This window comes from Seriola dumerili, unplaced genomic scaffold (genome assembly GCF_002260705.1).
Source record: "Seriola dumerili isolate Sdu_G_001 unplaced genomic scaffold, Sdu_1.0 BDQW01000040.1, whole genome shotgun sequence".
Taxonomy (NCBI): domain Eukaryota; kingdom Metazoa; phylum Chordata; class Actinopteri; order Carangiformes; family Carangidae; genus Seriola; species Seriola dumerili.
The window spans coordinates 4,607,961-4,625,046 of record NW_019174295.1 but is presented as its reverse complement, the minus strand read 5'-3'; the positions used below and the strand labels follow the sequence as shown (position 1 = coordinate 4,625,046).

General features: G+C 42.0%; 1 protein-coding gene across 1 annotated transcript in view; it reads right to left on the bottom strand.

The window, feature by feature from the left end:
• LOC111217107 (actin-binding LIM protein 3-like) overlaps positions 1-16,962 on the bottom strand; it is a gene marked incomplete at its 5' end in the record, with an annotated part of 37,146 nt that extends 20,184 nt beyond the window's left edge. Inside the window, 6 exons of the mRNA XM_022738825.1 lie at positions 1,469-1,556; positions 1,987-2,080; positions 2,397-2,523; positions 4,565-4,677; positions 6,667-6,850; positions 16,848-16,962. Of these exons, the coding sequence (XP_022594546.1) occupies positions 1,469-1,556; positions 1,987-2,080; positions 2,397-2,523; positions 4,565-4,677; positions 6,667-6,850; positions 16,848-16,962 (721 nt within the window). The remainder of the gene's footprint in view (positions 1-1,468; positions 1,557-1,986; positions 2,081-2,396; positions 2,524-4,564; positions 4,678-6,666; positions 6,851-16,847) is intronic.
• Between the last annotated feature and the right edge of the window lie 124 nt (positions 16,963-17,086).

Below are 17,086 nucleotides of genomic sequence, written 5' to 3'. Positions count from 1 at the left end.
ACACACACACACACAAAGACTTCAAGTACAATATGCAAATGCTTGGTTTTAGTGGCGGCTGTGAGCGCAGCAGCGGAATGTCAATGAGGTGAAACAGGAGGTGTCAACCTGTGTGGCGACTCTGGGACACAGTGTGTGTCAGCCACGTGTGACGGTACAGTAGCTGCACATTTAATCTGGATTCAGCCCAGTCGGGCCAAGTTATCTGTGTTACACAAAATGTCTTTATACACCTACAGCTCAGGGTGCTGCGCTTCCTTTAGTGGTACTATTTGAATTTCTTCTTCAATTCCACCTTCATGCCTACAGGTCAGATTTATTTTCAGGTGTGGCCTGTACAGTACAGTATGTTCTAATCTGCATTAACTTCATGTTGTCACGGAAGTGCTGCTCATTTTTCTTCATGTTTAAATCATATCTATGTGCAAACGTATTCACAACCAACAGTTTGAACTGGTTATTCGTACAATACACAGAATATGTACAGTGTGTAACCAAAAGTGTGGTTAGGACTAAGGTCAAGGAAAGACAAGGGTCACGGTTGAATAATTTAATTTCACTGACGATTAACACTGACATGAGACAGGATGTAAAAATAGGACTCAAAGATTAAAGGCAAATGTCTATGCACCATCCACCACCCCAATCTCAACATGTTGTTTTTATTTCCATGTGACCATCACACTTTTTTATTGCACTGTAACTTAATAAATCCATTTTATCATATTTTTGCATATTACATGCAGTTCTATAGAAACATTTCAGCTGATATCACAGCACATTTCTTCCTAAACATAACTGCTAATGCAAAATAGATGATCGTGAATCTGATGTGTGGGACATTTGGCTGAGTAACCTCACAAGTGTCCTCACATCAACCTGTATTTCAATCCATGATTGAGCTTATTAACTTTAATTAAAAGAGAAAACAATTTAAACCTCGGGCGGTCGGCCGCTTTCATTTAGATTAATTCTGTCAGTGGTGGCGCAGAATAATGGACACAGCAGCAGGGGCGAAGGTTGAGAGGTAATTGACTCCAGCCTTTGTGTGTATCAAGAAAACATCAGATGGGGGAAGGTGTGTGTGTGTGTGTGTGTGTCTTTGAGAGTAGTAATGAGTGTTACATGTGAGATCAATAACTTATATAGCGGTACTTGTTAAAAGCAGCCATTTATCAGGTGGCTGTATCCTAGTTCTCTCTGACTCGCCGTCTCACACGCACACGCACACGCACACACACGCACACTCTTCCACAGATGCAGTGGAAACACTCGGGCCATCTGGATACTTGGAGGGAACGGCTAATTCAATAGATGATACAAGTCTATTTTTATGCCTGTTAGCTGTACAACACTGCAGAAGCACCTTTGTGTGCCCACAGTCTATTCACAAAACAAAAAATCTACTCTGTCAGTTTTAAATATAGTGTATATATACTGTATATATATATATATTGTTTTCCCTCACCTGTGAGGTACATCTCCTCTCCTTCCAGGAACATCATGTGACAGCGGGCACACCTGGCACAGGTGGGGTGGTAATGCTTCCCTCCAGCCTGGAGGAGAAGAAAGGGTGGAAAAGAAAGGAAAGGAAAGGAAGATGCAAGAAAAAATAAATAAGGCAGAGAGAGCAGATGACACAAATGAGGAAACGAGGACAGAGTGGCGATAAGAAATAGAGAAAAACAATGAGGAGTGAAGAATGGGGAGAGGCGTGATAAGAAAGGAATGAATAGGGTAGAGGAGATGAGAGAGCGTTGCTTTGTTGGTTTTCCAAAGCTGCTTTGCCACCAGTCAACACTTCAGTCATTTAAAGAGGGACAGCTGCGGGTTTGTTTTTTTGCAGCTTTTTATAGGCAGACACACACTTTTTTTCATACATGCACAAAAAACCCACACTTGTCTCTTCCTCTCGTTCCCATCTGTCTTAAGCATAGACCGTCACATAAACCACACATGTCTATGAATATGGACAAATGCACTCACTTCAAGGACTCTGCCGCTGATGTACCTGTTACAGCCCTCACACCTGATCCCAAACTGTGTGTGGTAGTCGGTCTCACAGTAAGGTTTCCCATCCCTGCCAGAGACAGAGAGGAAACTGTAGTCAGTTGGAATCTACCTCCTGGCCACTGTCTTTTATCCTCAATCAGCTGGAGCAAAAACAACAGATTCCTCAAGTATCACACGATATTTCACTGACACTACCAGTTGAACAAATACTGAAGGAGTTTTAAGCAAGTTCATTATCATTATTGTGAGGCTTCAGATTTACCAGCCCACACACAAGCAGCGATTTTAGCTTTTCAAAAGAGAGGATGTGGATATCTCGAGGAAATCTTTGATATTCGCTTAAAAATGTACAGACAGGGAGGGGGGGGAATCAAGCCACCTACTTGCTGATGTACTCTCCAGTGAGCGCACAGCCGCACGTTCGGCATTTAAAACAACTGACGTGCCACTGTCTCTCCAGAGCCAGCAGAGACTGACCCTGTTTGATCTCCTCGCCACAGCCTGCACAGTCTGGAGGAGAGGAGAGGAGGAGAGGAGAGGAGAGGAGAGGAGAGGAGAGGAAAGGAAGAGAGGAGGAGAGGAGAGGAGGAGAGGAGAGGAGGAGGAAATGCAGTGATGAGAGAACACACAATTAAGATAAGAGCAGCTTCAACATTTTTTCCATTCATCATCCTTCCTCTCTGTCCTTGCCTCTCTGCTCTGCCATCCTCTCTCATCACTCCTTTTCTCCTTCTCTTTCTCCTCGTCATCCCTCTCTATCCTGTTGTGATAGTCACACTGCCTTCGCCAGATGGAGCTACCAGAACCAGGCCACAAGACTACCTGGAGCAGCGGGCCACCTTCTGTGTCTGTGTGTGTGTTTGTGTGTGTGTGTGTGTGTGTGTGTGTGTGTGTGTGTGTGTGTGTGTGTNAGGAGAGGAGGAGAGGAGGAGAGGAGAGGAGAGGAGAGGAGAGGAGAGGAAAGGAAGAGAGGAGGAGAGGAGAGGAGGAGAGGAGAGGAGGAGGAAATGCAGTGATGAGAGAACACACAATTAAGATAAGAGCAGCTTCAACATTTTTTCCATTCATCATCCTTCCTCTCTGTCCTTGCCTCTCTGCTCTGCCATCCTCTCTCATCACTCCTTTTCTCCTTCTCTTTCTCCTCGTCATCCCTCTCTATCCTGTTGTGATAGTCACACTGCCTTCGCCAGATGGAGCTACCAGAACCAGGCCACAAGACTACCTGGAGCAGCGGGCCACCTTCTGTGTCTGTGTGTGTGTTTGTGTGTGTGTGTGTGTGTGTGTGTGTGTGTGTAGCTGCAGGGAAGGTGGCTGTGTTTTGCAGCGTTCAGTGGGTGGATGGTACAACTCTTTTGGTGTTTTTCACCTGTGGGGGAACAACGCCAACTTACATACTGGATGAATCAGGAAGTAAAGACTAATTTCAATTAAATATCAGTCGACTACATCAGAGCCACGGCCACAGACATTTCTTGATTCTAACTGGCCAGAGAGTGTGTGTTATTTTTAGCTGTAGTGTAGCCGCCTGATGCTATAACACTAATCTATATTAAAGGAGAAGGTTGGCCAAAGCCTGATATACTGCGTCTTATTCATCTGAGCTCCACTGGTGTCAAAAATGATTACAAACCCATCACTGAGCCACAGTGTTGCACAGGGTGACATGATGCTTCAATTACCATTTTGGGTGCTGCAGTTTATTCTGACTCACTCGCAAAACACCCTGTCCTGCTGCCGTAGATACTGACCAGAGCACCAGTTGTCTACTAATCCGCGCCTGAAAATAGTCCGCACAAAATGCACTATTTACTCCTGTTTTGGTAATGTTTGATAAAAACGGTAGCGCCCGGCTGCTAATTACTTGTTTTAACTGTTTTAAAAAGGATGAAAGATTTATGACTCATTTTTAAAGAGTCAAATGTTTGGAAGGAACAAATGGCCTTGGGGCTGAGAGTGAAAAAAAAGGGGTGGGGAAACAACAACTATTGAGAGACGGACTAAAACTGGTTTTGGGTCTCTTCATGTAACTCACCTAAAATGTATAGGGCTGTTTCTTTAAGCTGTTTCTCGTACTTGTTAGAAAAGGAGAAAAACTAGTTCCATTTGCTGATGAAGACCATCAGGTGCAGCGGAAGACGCACAAAAAAAGCCAGTAAGCTGACGATTAGAGACGTGATTACTGTGTTCCTGTTTATGTAGAACAACAAGTTTTACTTATTATTAGCATCACAGGCATGGTCAAAGACTAATGTGCTCTCTAGGGCCCATAGATTCCCACAATCCAGTGCTCCAAGGCCGATGGTAATATGAAGAACCAATTCAGTTTCTATTTTAGCCTGTACTGCATTGCTCCAGAATTTCAGGCAATAATTCTGAATAACGACACAGCTCATGGTAGATCACCCATAACACACCACACATTACAGAAACATAACATTTGCTCAGTTTAAGATTTCATGTGTCTGCATGTATTGGTGTGGCACACACTTAGAAGTGTGTGTGTGTGTGTGTGTGTGTGTGTGTCTGTGTGTGTCTGTGTTTGTTTCCTTACAGCTTGGTCCGTGGACCTTGACGGGCTTGTCGCTGTTCAGAGAGTGTGAGCACTGCTGACACACACACTTCTTCCCACAGAAGGTCACCCTGTCGCCGATTGGGAACGGACTCCTGAAACAACACACACACACACACACACACACACACACACACACACCCACACACACACACACACACACAGAGAGAACATTTCAGTAAAGTCATGCAGATATGGCAGCACAGAAATTCTTCTGTTTTCTTTTTGCATCGTTTTATTTTAGCCTGTTTTGTTGCCTAAATTTAACCATATACAGTGTTGTCAAAGTCATGATGTCTAAGTCCTGCGCTTTGGACGTCTTCCATCCAGCTGGCCAGCTCCCTAACGACTTCCATGCAGTACGGTGACATAGCACTTTGTTCCCTAGAAAAAAACTTTCCCACTGGGTATAATTCAGGCAGCAGGCAGTTATCTCTCCCTCAAAACATAACTGGCCAAACAAATTCCTAGCAAACAGGGCTGAAACAAAAAAAAAAAATCAATTAAAAAAAAAATCTCACACTACAATTACAATGACAGATGTCAGACAATTGTATCACTACACTGCCCAGCTGTATATATTTATATATTTTAGAGTTTTGGACTTGTATTCAGAGAGGTTGTTGTGGGAGCCGAGTCAATGTTTTGACCCAAAAAAAAAAAAAAAAAAAATCATTCGTGAGACACAATTTTACAGCAATGTGCTGACTCAGCCATTTTCAAGATGAATAAGCTTCATTCGCAATCTCAGTGTAATGTGTTCTCATTAGTAGAGTGGGTACACGCGCACACACGCGCACACACACACACACACACACACGCACACACACACACACACACACACACACACACAGGAACACTGTCTAGTATAAGCAAACTAAAACCTAATGATCCATCTCTTCATCTCAAACACTGACTGACCGTTAGTCTACGGACTGTACTGCTTACCACTCACAATTATACCAGTCAGCTTTAACTGAACTGAAATGAAGCCAACACTAGATTTATATGCCATATGATGATTAAAGTGGGACCAGCCAACAGTCATGAAGCATATCTTCCATATAAAGTGTTTCATTTAAAAAAAATATATTTTTCAAAGCTCTTCTTCAGCTTCCTGCTCCATTCTGATACACAGGTAACACCGGTGGCCTGGGGGTGTGGAGTTTGAAAGATGCAAGTTGCATTAATGGGAAGTAGACACCAAAGGGCACCAACACTCTGCTGCTTCTGCTGATAGCTGCTTCAATTTCGATCATTCCTTTTTCTTTTTTTTTTTTTTTTTAAATGTGTCTCTCACACGCGCCCTAGGATTGTCTAGTGGAAAAGTAAATAACTAAAGTTCCTTTTTCTCTAGTAAGATAACAATTCCAATTCATTTTAAATTACGTGTCCAAAATAAAACACTCTATTTGCTGTTATATTCAAAACCTGGGTGACCAGAGTAAACAAATATCGTACTTTACTTGTCTTCCCATCCTTCATTCTTTTATTTTCAGTAAAGCACTTTGTGATAAACCCGGTTTCAGCACATGACAGGAAGCACCGACAGTGCTTCTGAATAGTGTCAAGATGCTGCAGCAGTCACACCAGTGTACAACGTGCAGATGATCTGCTCTGGTGTGTGATCAGTTGAAAAAAAAAACGCATACATAGGAACTTTCTAGCAGTTGGCATACATCAATGTATTTCATTTGTAAAGTGCCACCTGTGGTAGGTGAACAGACTTGCAGTCATTAATCCACAGGATGTGGTGCCCCGTGAGAGTCTCATTTGTTGCTGTTGTTTTTGTCATCGCAAGTTAGAGATGAAACAGTGCCAGGAGGATCCCTGAGGACATGACACACTGCAGAGCTGTAAATGATGGTGTTAGAAGTGAAATGTAGTAGATACACTGAGAGAAATATCTTAATTCCACTACCACTCCCTCAGCCCATATAATATAATATAAAAGCATATCATTTCTAGTACACTGTATCTATCATACATTATATATTTCTTTTTATACATTTGTAAAATGTCTAAATTACCTGTCTGTTCTACAACATCTCACGTCTGAAAATGTTCAAACTCTTTTCCTTTACCTGCAGACGCTGCAGACGAAGCAGTGTGGGTGGTACGTCCTCCCCAGGGCAGACACCACCTCTCCAGTGATGTACTGCTCACAGCTGTCACACTGGGTCCCATAGAGCCGCTGGTAGTCCTCGGTACAGATGTACTCTCCAGAGTGATGGAAGAAACCCGAGTGCACCAAGTCACAGCCGCACACTGAGCAGATGGAGAGAAAACACTGAGCTGGTTAATGTCATTCTTTAGAAATACAAGGAAACTTAAACTAACATTGAGAACAGGACATTGTATATAGTCATATGGTGTGGCAGGCACCAAAAAAACCCAAAAAAAACACACACAGGTTCTTTCGCACAAATATTACAACTTTTATCTTTTGCACCAGTATTAATTCACTAATCTAGGAGTTTCACCTTCTGGATTGAGGGTAGCTCACAGTGTGCGTGTGTGCGGTGGTCGATGGGGTGGGGTTGTTGAGAGTGCAATCTGTTCTCCTGTCTGACCTTTAAAGGGTTAATACTATAATCTGGTTTTGGGGATTAGACCACTAACCATCTAATCTGTTTAATTTATAAATTATGTTATGGTTGTCTGTGCATATGAAAAAAAATAATACATATAGGCCATGTTTACATACAATACACAGTTTTATATGTATTTATGGAGGCAGTGTTGTTTGATAGATGCATGTCCAGGCAGAGACTGGTGAGCGCACACAGATATACACACACTGTGTTAACGATATGTACTGACAGCTTGATATATGGCTTTTATTTAGCAAATGCAAAGTCTTTCAGCCAAATGATTGCTTCTGGTCCAGCTGTGCTGAGGGCGAGGAGGCTTCTGCTGAGCTGGTTGGTTGGACACTTTCAAAGAGGCTGAACGATGATTTGCTTCACCTACCAGGGAGACGGGAGCTTACTCTTACCCCCCCCCCATTGGTTGTGTGTTGTAGTATTTATAACAGCATGTGCCGTTTGGTGACTAAAACCAAGGGCAATCTTCTTATAATGCCAGTACGCTAAAAAATTTTATCACGCAAATACCCAAAATGAATCGAATTGCTGATGTTGTCGCTGTCACAGTGCGTTACTCGCCCATCTCCACACAAGTCAGCACATATCTGTCACTATGATATAACCTGTAGTATAAACTGCAGTATGCAAAGTAGCACCATGATACAGTATGTATGTACTGTAAGCTGGACATCTGAAAGGTAGCCAATGGATCAAGATATCTGACACTGAACTGAATGTCTGGTCTCTAATTAAGCTAATGGCTCTGAACTCAGTGGAGTGAATGGAGCTGATCTGATCCGAGCCAGTGTGTTAAAGTGGCTCAGACGCGCAGAGAGGGAGGGAGGGGGAGAGAGAGAGAGAGAGAGAGAGATACTGTAGAGCAAGACAAGCAGTCGAGCTGCCTAATTTATTTGTCTATTGGAGCCGACCTGAGCCATAAAGACATTAAAGCAATATCTGAAGTGTATTCCTTTTCAAAGCTTTCTTGATATAACCCTGCAGATGAACACATGAATCATTTGATTTTCATTCAGAAAATCTTTCAACCTTGGAATCATATCATGGTAAAAAGACCCTTTAAAAAGTATATTGTAATATTATATAGACGTTCACATGGTGTCTCACATTTTATCACTGGAATGCTGACTATAAAACAAACTGGTATTACTGCCATAATTGTAAACAGCACAGGCAGTTGGTTGCATAGACCCAAGGCAATGTAAGTTTATTTGTATAGCACCTTTCACCAGGAAGGCTATTAAAAGTGCTTAATATAAGACATAAAAGGTAAAAACCATATAAACAAGGACACATATGAATATGATGTGAAAGAGTAAAACAAGTAGGAGTTAAACATAAGGTAAAATAAAATCAACATTAAAGAGGAGAGTAAAAATTAGAACACAGCTACAATTCAGTGCAAGCTATGAATAAAACGTCCTAAATTTAATGTAATAAAAGGCAATCAGAAAAATCTCTCCACAGGAAGCAAGTGGATGGTTCAAAGAACTGGAGTGACGTGATCCACTTCCCTGGTCTTTGTGAGGACTCTGTAAAGGCAGCATTACAGTAGTGCAGCCTACTGAGGACGAATGCATGGAAAGGGTTCTCTATATCTTGCTCAGACATAAGTCCCTTAATTCTTGATATATTTTTACAATGATAGGCGGATTTTGTCGTTGTTTTAATTAATGTGGCTATTAAATTCTCATAATGAGTCTTATGTTTTTTTTCCTTCTTTCTTTCTCTCCAGTTTTGATTAATTACTCCAGAATTAGAATTACCGCCTCAGGGTTGTATGCCTCTGCCAACCAGTCAAGTTGCAGGAAATATGGTCACAACCTTCCCTTCTGCTCTTGAGTTACAGCGTTGAATAATGGCCAGAGGTGTTTTCACAGAACATTATGATGTCACAGTGAAGTTGACCTTTGACATTTGGGTATAAAATGTCATCACTTCATCATTTCATTCTTTGGCCACCTTATTCTAATCAGTTCATCCTTGGGTCCAAGTTGAAGTTTGTGTCAGATGTAATGTGATTCCCTGTGGGCGGTAACCTTTCACAAAAACACAAGGTCACTGTGATCTTGACCTTTGACCTATGGCAAGCAAACTATCTCATCTATCTATGACACACATCAGATCAGAAGCCCTGTTTACAGTACACACAGATATGATGCTTTTATTGTTTCCCACAAACGAGTTCATCCTTATCGTCTTATAACTGAATGATGTTCTCATGATTTAGTTGGTTTGAGGAAACTTAAGTTTCACATGCTGATCTCCCAGCTCATACTGTAGAGTACTTTTGTTTTCCTGTCTCCTCTGTCTCTGATATGTTATTCTCGTCATGGCAAAGCTGCTGTCACACAACTTTAAAATGCCAGCCTGACCTTTATCAGTCTGCCAGAGATTTAAGCTGCTCACAGTGGAAGAGTAACAGCTACGGTAACACACACACACTCTCCCTTGTGTATGTGCTGTACTCACACACTGTACATCAGTGCGTGCACACACGCACACATACATACGTACACGCGGCATATATTTGCTATCGGGTAAAAAATTCTTATGTCTAACAAGTCAAGCATTCATTTTTAAATAACCCAGTGGGATTCAAAAGGCAATATATGTGGCTGAATGTGGGGAGTAAGGATTCATATAACTTCAAAGTTGGAGTTATGAGGTTTTAAGCCTGATATGACGACATGATTTATTCAAAACTATATAGATATATTTGTTTTCACCGTCTCCGTCTCCCACCGTCTCAAACGGACACACTCAGACTCGAGGACGGTCGCCAGGTCCTTCTCATCCTTTCTCACCCTGTTGATAGCATTCACACATTCATCCCTGTCTCAAGAGGAAAACTATGAAGCTGTGGAGGAAAACAGGAGAGATAGGGAGCTGTTCAGACTTGGCCTCTCTGTAGGGACCTCTGTGATGTTTGGATTTCAGATCACAGGCCAAATAAAAAAAAAAAATAATAAAAAATAAAAACTGTCCTTACAGACCATAATCCATGCATGAGTATTTACACAGGCTGTTCTTACTGATAGTGCTTTCATTTCCGCTAGGACATGTTAAATAGTTTTGCTATATTTTGCTCTCCTTGGAGAGTTTTCATTCTTTTTACTGGTGTTTTTATAGTCTAGTCTTATTAGCCATGCTAGCTGCTTGGTTCCAGGCAATGTCAGTTTGGTCCACCACTTTCATCCAGATTGAAATATCTCAATAACTGTTAGATTTGTCATAAAATTTTCTATAGTCGTTCATGGTCGAAAGAGGATGAAGCCAACTGACCATGAGGTTCACATTTGTGGTTTTCAGAGAAATGTCTCAACAGCTGTTGAATGGATTGCTATGAAATTGGGTACAGATATTCATGATTCTCAGGATGACTTGTAGTCACCTTGGTGATCCTCTGACTTTCCATGTAGCACCAGTCCACTGCTTTGGTTTATATAAATACCTACCACCTACTAAACTTGTTCCTAATAAAAACAAACTATGACCAAAGCTCAGCAAGACCTGTATGGAGGCTTTTTCCTTTTGCACAGGCAGTAAATGGAGAGTGATTTGCTCCAAAATGTCAAAATTGTCAACAGCATGCAGACAGGCACAATATATGTCTGAACACGAAGTCATAAGATCAGATCAAAAAACTCCTCTCAAAACCAATTGACATGTCAAGAATTACACCACATGCAAAGTGTATAAGATTGTCTCTAAATAATTTCATTAAACTGAAGATCTCATGTTACAGATTTACAGTGTAATTATAATAGAAGCAGAAAATGCCACAGCAGACATCCCCCAGAATATAAATGAGTATGCGCCTTCATGCTACCATCCATTATTCCCTCTCTGTCACTTGACATTTCAGTCTTTCATGGACAGTCGGGACAAATCTTCCCGCAGCCACTTGAACTTGCTGTTTGAAGCGTAATGTTAAAATAGGTCAAAGACTTGTCAGTCGCTTCCATGCCGGACCTGTCAAGCGAGACCTTGTGACCCCACGTGACCTCACCCTGACCTTCTCTGGCCCCATCTGTTGTCCCAAACCCTGAAGGTTTTCTACATTTAGTCTGTGCTGAGTCAGCAGAAAGCAGACATTTCCCGTGCAGCCAGCTGAGTCCTGGCAGCCAAATGAAGCCCGGCAGTTCAGACACAGCAAAGAGAGTCCTATACACAGTGATTTAGTCCTGTTGTAAGTAGTGGTAATTATGAGTCTGGTGAGTCATTAACAAGATTATCACTGATCACCAAGATGATCAAAAAATTTGTTTAATTTTCTTGTATTGAAGTGAACTCGCAGGTGATTGTTTCTGGTAGACAGTTGACCCGGTACTAGAGAGAGTAAGAGCATTTTTATGATCGTTTACAACCATCTAAAGAGTCTTCCAGGCTCCACTGTGTCTCACTGTGTAGTGTAGTGTTTGTACAGCCAGACTCCAGTGAGACAGCTGTCTATTAAGACCCCAGGAATCCTAGGGGCAAGTCTGTGTTGGGACCTCTGACCTGTATGATTTATTCTCACCAGACAGAAGTAACAACCAAAACAAATTTTACAGGATGTAATCAGATTCACGTGATGAGATTTAAGGATGAAGACACTACTCATTTGTAAGATGTCACAGTAGCTCAACAAGAAGAGGAGTCCAAACGAGGTTTACACTCAGTGCTATTAGCAACCCAAACCAATTATCATAGTAAAGTCACAGGAAGGTGATGTCTCTTTAGTTAGATGTATTTAAACATGATTTTACGTTAGTTAGGTGCAGAGCTGTTGCTAAGTTGAATAGAGCTTTTTGACTTGTCCAACACAGATGTAACTAATAACATTAACTGCTGCTTTGCATTGCAATAATTTCTGGAGCCTACAGTAGCCATTGTTTATGTTAATAGCCCCATCTGTCCTTCTACCTGCAGTCAAAATGTCTGTCAAAAGATCCATGAATCTGATGAACAATAAAGAAATAAGAGTGCCGTGATGCTGGCAAGGCTCTCAAGGCTGAGGGCAGCAGGATTTATTGTATTCAGAAAGCAAAATGACAAGTATAAGAGAGACAGACTTATGACAGAGAGGAAAAGAAAAACATCAGTCAACAACAACAATGTTAACTCTCAGTCTCATTGTTTTCCGATACCGAGTCACTGTAGCATCCAGTCTGCCCTGGAGAAGTAGCGCTGCTCAGAGGGCGAAATATTACTTCTTGTATTATAAATGCAACAAAGGCTGAAGCTCTTAGCAAGACTGGTAAGTAAACAGCTGCTAATGCTAACGCTGGCTTTGTAGCAATGGCAAAACTTACAAAAAGCTCCTTTACCTTAGTTAGAAAGATCCTTTTTGACTTCGTACTCTAGACTGAGAAGCAGGTAAAAGTAAGAGGAGTCTTGTAGAGAAACCAAACGGAAAATAAGGGCACAAATAACTGAAATAAATACAAATTAATAAATAAAGTGATGGTATTTCTCCTCCCTTTCATCCCACTCTCTACTCTTTTCTCCTCTCTCTGCTCCAACACATTTATTCTTCACCAGCCTCCTACTTTCCTTTCCTTCTACACATCAGGGGTCAGGTTCAGTTGCAGTTAATCAGAGGCAGTGAAGTATTTAAATACTTTTGATCTATGTCTGTTAACAGTGATTTGTAGCCCATTAGGTTGAAGTGCTCGAGGTGTGGACACACATACACGTAAACACACACAACTGGCAGAAGGACAGCATGTAATGATTTCTTTGTTCACTGCCAGCGGCTGAGGGAAGGGTCGAGGGAATGAAAGACAAAGGAGGCGAGGGAAAGATAGATTTAAGAAAAAGTGATATAAATGAAGATAGATGCATGAAACGACAACTCCTGGAGGCCTGATACACATGTTGGCCGACTCGTCTTTCTGATTTAGCTTGCAGATAGAGACAAAAAACAATACATGCACGCACAGAATAAACACAAGCGCACCAGCACACTGACCCAACATGCTAACGCTCATGCGAGGACACACACAAAAGAAAAAGACTGCACAGCTGAGCTGATACAGCAGTACATGCTTCACAGTTTGTCCTTGAAGTCTCTTCTGAAGAAAGAGCCAGGCCAGACTGTCTGTATGGCTGAGCGTACACCAACACTGATAAAATACACAGTACGTTTTCTCTTCTAAAACACAAACTTGTTACCAGTCTACTTTAAATTCTGTTGAGAAGGTGAAGCACCTGCAGTTGTACATCCATCCAAATGAATTAGTGTATGCTTGTTGTACAATCACCTTCAAGTAGAGACTCTTTAACTGAAAATGACCTAAAAAAGGCTTTAATAATAGACACGCTGTCCTTTATCTCAAACTGTCTTCTACAACGTTTGATGCACAGTGAGAATCAGACCATTTAAGGTGTTTGTCCTCTTTTCCAGTCATGACTGAAGTGGTTCTTTACAAAAGAGACGCTGTAAGGTCATAGATGATGTACATGGCTCAATTTTCTGGTGGAAAAAAAAAAAAAAAAAAGGAAGAGGAGAGGATTATTTTAGACATGAGGCTGAGAGGAGACATGGAGAAAAGAGGAGGAGAGGCAAGATGGGAGTCAAGGGAGAGATTAGAGGAAGCTGAATAGAGAGGAAGCATCATATGTGAGGAGAAAGGGAAGCAGCAAAGTGAAGGGATGAGGATGTGGAAGGAGAGAGGGAGAGACAGGGGGACCCAGGGGAGGTATCAATGAGGCTATCGATCCGTCCATCCAGCACACGTCTGCCGTCCTGTCACTGTCTTCCCTCATTTATTCGCATCATCAACATGGGGTGGATTTCCTCACTGTAGCTTCTCTGCATTTGCATGAGTGTGATCAGGATGGACGGATGGATCAAAGAGGAGGAGGGGAAGAAAGGAGAAACGGGAAAGTCTCACCAGTCTATAGTCTAACTGAGGGATTACACTGGCACAATTGTGTGACATATTATGGATTTTGGCTACATTGTTAACTGAGGAGACACGACGACACACTTGCATACCCAGCAGGACATGGGGATAAACCAAAAATCGCTTTAAAACAAACATGTTCCATATTTCATTATAGACTCTATGAGAGCAGAACAATTTGATTTGCAGAGCTGCATCTTTTCTTTGTCTCCTGACTTGTTGGAAATTTCACTGGTGTGCATTCTGTGCTTTATTCTTCTTGCTCCGACAGGAAACGAAGTTGTCAAGACATTTCACTCAAAACCACAACTGTCAACCTCATGGTGACGCTGGATGGAAAGTCGGTGGATCGACACGAGTCAGTAGGGTTCATCCTCTGGGGATTACGAATATCGTGACAATCTATCCGATAGCTGAGCTAGTGGGCGAACTGACCGACTGCTGGTGTCAAAAATAACCTTATAATTAAACTAATTGAGTTTCAGCTATCATAATAATAAATTCTAGCACATGCCGCCTACGTAACTCTCAATATCCTGCCCACTATAACACACCCTGAATCACACACTAACACACAGGGTTGCCGTCTCATCTACCTAACTCTCATATCCCAAATCTTTTCTCTCTCTCTCTCTCTCTCTCTCTCTCTGTTCCAAAAAAACAACAAGAAAAACCAATCTCAATAGCCACACAAACAGGAGATCACACTGTTAACCAAACAAAGACACATTGTAACTCTCTGAAATTCGCAGCTACAAGTAAAGAATGTGAGACAAGAGAGCGACAGAGAGGGAGAGAAAGAAAGATAATGAGCAGAAAAAAACAGAGATGCCTGTGTACTGAAAGCTGATGATTTGATTCCTGTCCACTTCATCAGCGGATGTCTACTCAGCCCACGGTCCATTAGCTAAAAGTCGTTAAGCTTACTCTGCAAGATCAATTCTCCATAATAGTAAATACTTTAATATCAAAGGGAGAACATTTCCGTCAATAAATCTGGCTTGTGTCCTTCTAACTAACAAACAATCAGACAATCAATTATTCAACCAAACAAACAATCCCAGTGGTTGTTTCAGCTCAGGTTATTTTTAAGATCTGTGATGAGCGCCGTTGCACGAGATAAGAAAGAAGAGCCTCCTCTTTGGTGCTTTGTGGCTGAGTGCAGCCAGCCGATGTTACTGGCAGATCAAAAGGAGAAAACTGTGTTGTCTTGCAGCACGCTTTGGGACCGCGTGGGTCTCGGCCTGTGAAAGGAGGTTGGAGACTGACTACGGGCTGAAAACCTGCTGACTGCACTGCCAAGCTATAGCTGCTGACTCCAGACCTCTATTTGTGCGCTCTGTCCCACCTGCTCACTGGTGGAGCTCGAACAGGCAAAAGTGTGTGCAACTACACATAACCACACGGGCATATGCATGAAGATGAAAAATGAAATCTATGAGCGAGTGGTAACACATTCTTTCAATCTTTCAGTTCCATATTTTAATACTGTTTTTTTTTTTTTCGCCAGATTGTTGACTCACTGCTAACATGTATGAGTTAATATGGACCACTGGTTCTTAAAGTGGGGTCCAGGGACCTTTTTCACAGAAGACGTTTTCATATGTCTCCATAGGAAAAAGACAGGTGCAAATAATAAAATTAAAGAAGATGATGAATGAATGAATTACGTTTAGCTTCCCCAGTTTCAGGGTCCTGTTACTGTGCATGCTGGGTTCCCTGTCATTGCTTACTGGGACCCCTGAACAGAACAGAGACATCGTTTATGTGATTAGCAACACCTGCACAGCACCAGCTCAAATCTACTCAACTCCTTTTTTGGTTTTACATCAGACAAAGGTTGTGGATAGTACATGCTATCTAGCGCTTTTTTTTCTTGGCATCACCCTACAATGATGGCTGGTATGGAGAATGGATGGATGGATTAATATTGTACTATACTTTTAGTATGGCAACCGGCAAAACTACGCTGTGGTCAATTGAGATCGTAAAGACCTTTGGTATCCCTGCGATATCCTCCATTGCTCTTGTCTGTGTGTCACATTGAAGATGACGCCACAATAACCCTGACTGAAGCCGTCTTCCGGCTGTGTTTTACATGCAGACATTGAATTTACCCATGCTAGATGATGGATGACTACTGCATAAGCCCGGCCTGTGAATCAGATGTCCACAAACTGACTATACAATGCCAACGGACACCTGGTCATCAGAAGATAAATACTGCACAAGGACAAAATCTAAAAGGCCAAATCAAAACATAAGGCCTGTGCTGAGACATTTAGACAAAAATGAAAAGCCTCTAATGTTTAAAGGATCAAAGATCCTTCCACCTCCTATCCACTGTGGAGATATCGCATGTCACCTTTTATTTCTGGTGACACCAACGCCCAATTACTGACGCCTCTGTGTCATTGAATGCCTTTATCTTTTTCTTACGTAATACACTTTGCGATTGGCTTTGATCCTGGTAAAGTCACAGTGCAGTTTCTATTTCAGTGAAGATAGAAGCTATCCCTGATTCAATTGCACTGGTTCCTTCTTGTCTGAGTACTGGTAATTGTTTAATATTTAATTATGCAAATTGACGTGGGCGGAATCCACACATGAAGACCCCGTGCATTAGTCCGAGACTACAAAATAAATTAATATGAAACACGGCGTGTGAGAGGAGGGAGCGGAGAGTGGAGGAGGGTGCGCGTGTATGTTAATGTGTGCTGTATGGAAGCACATTTGTGTGTGTGGTTTTTTTTTTTTTTTTTTTACCTTGGCAGGTGAAGCAGTGAACGTGGAAGTGCGTGTTCTTGACGCGCACCACCTCCCCACGACAAACCTCCCCACAGCGCTCGCACAAGATGGGTGAATTTCCACGGCTGGAGAGAGGAGAGCTGCTGTTGTTGTTTCCTCCGTAAAGACCTGACTGGTACTGAACTGTTGGGAGGAGACATGAGAGAGGGGAGAGGATCAAAAACATGTCACTTATTGTCATTTTGAGGCATTTCCTT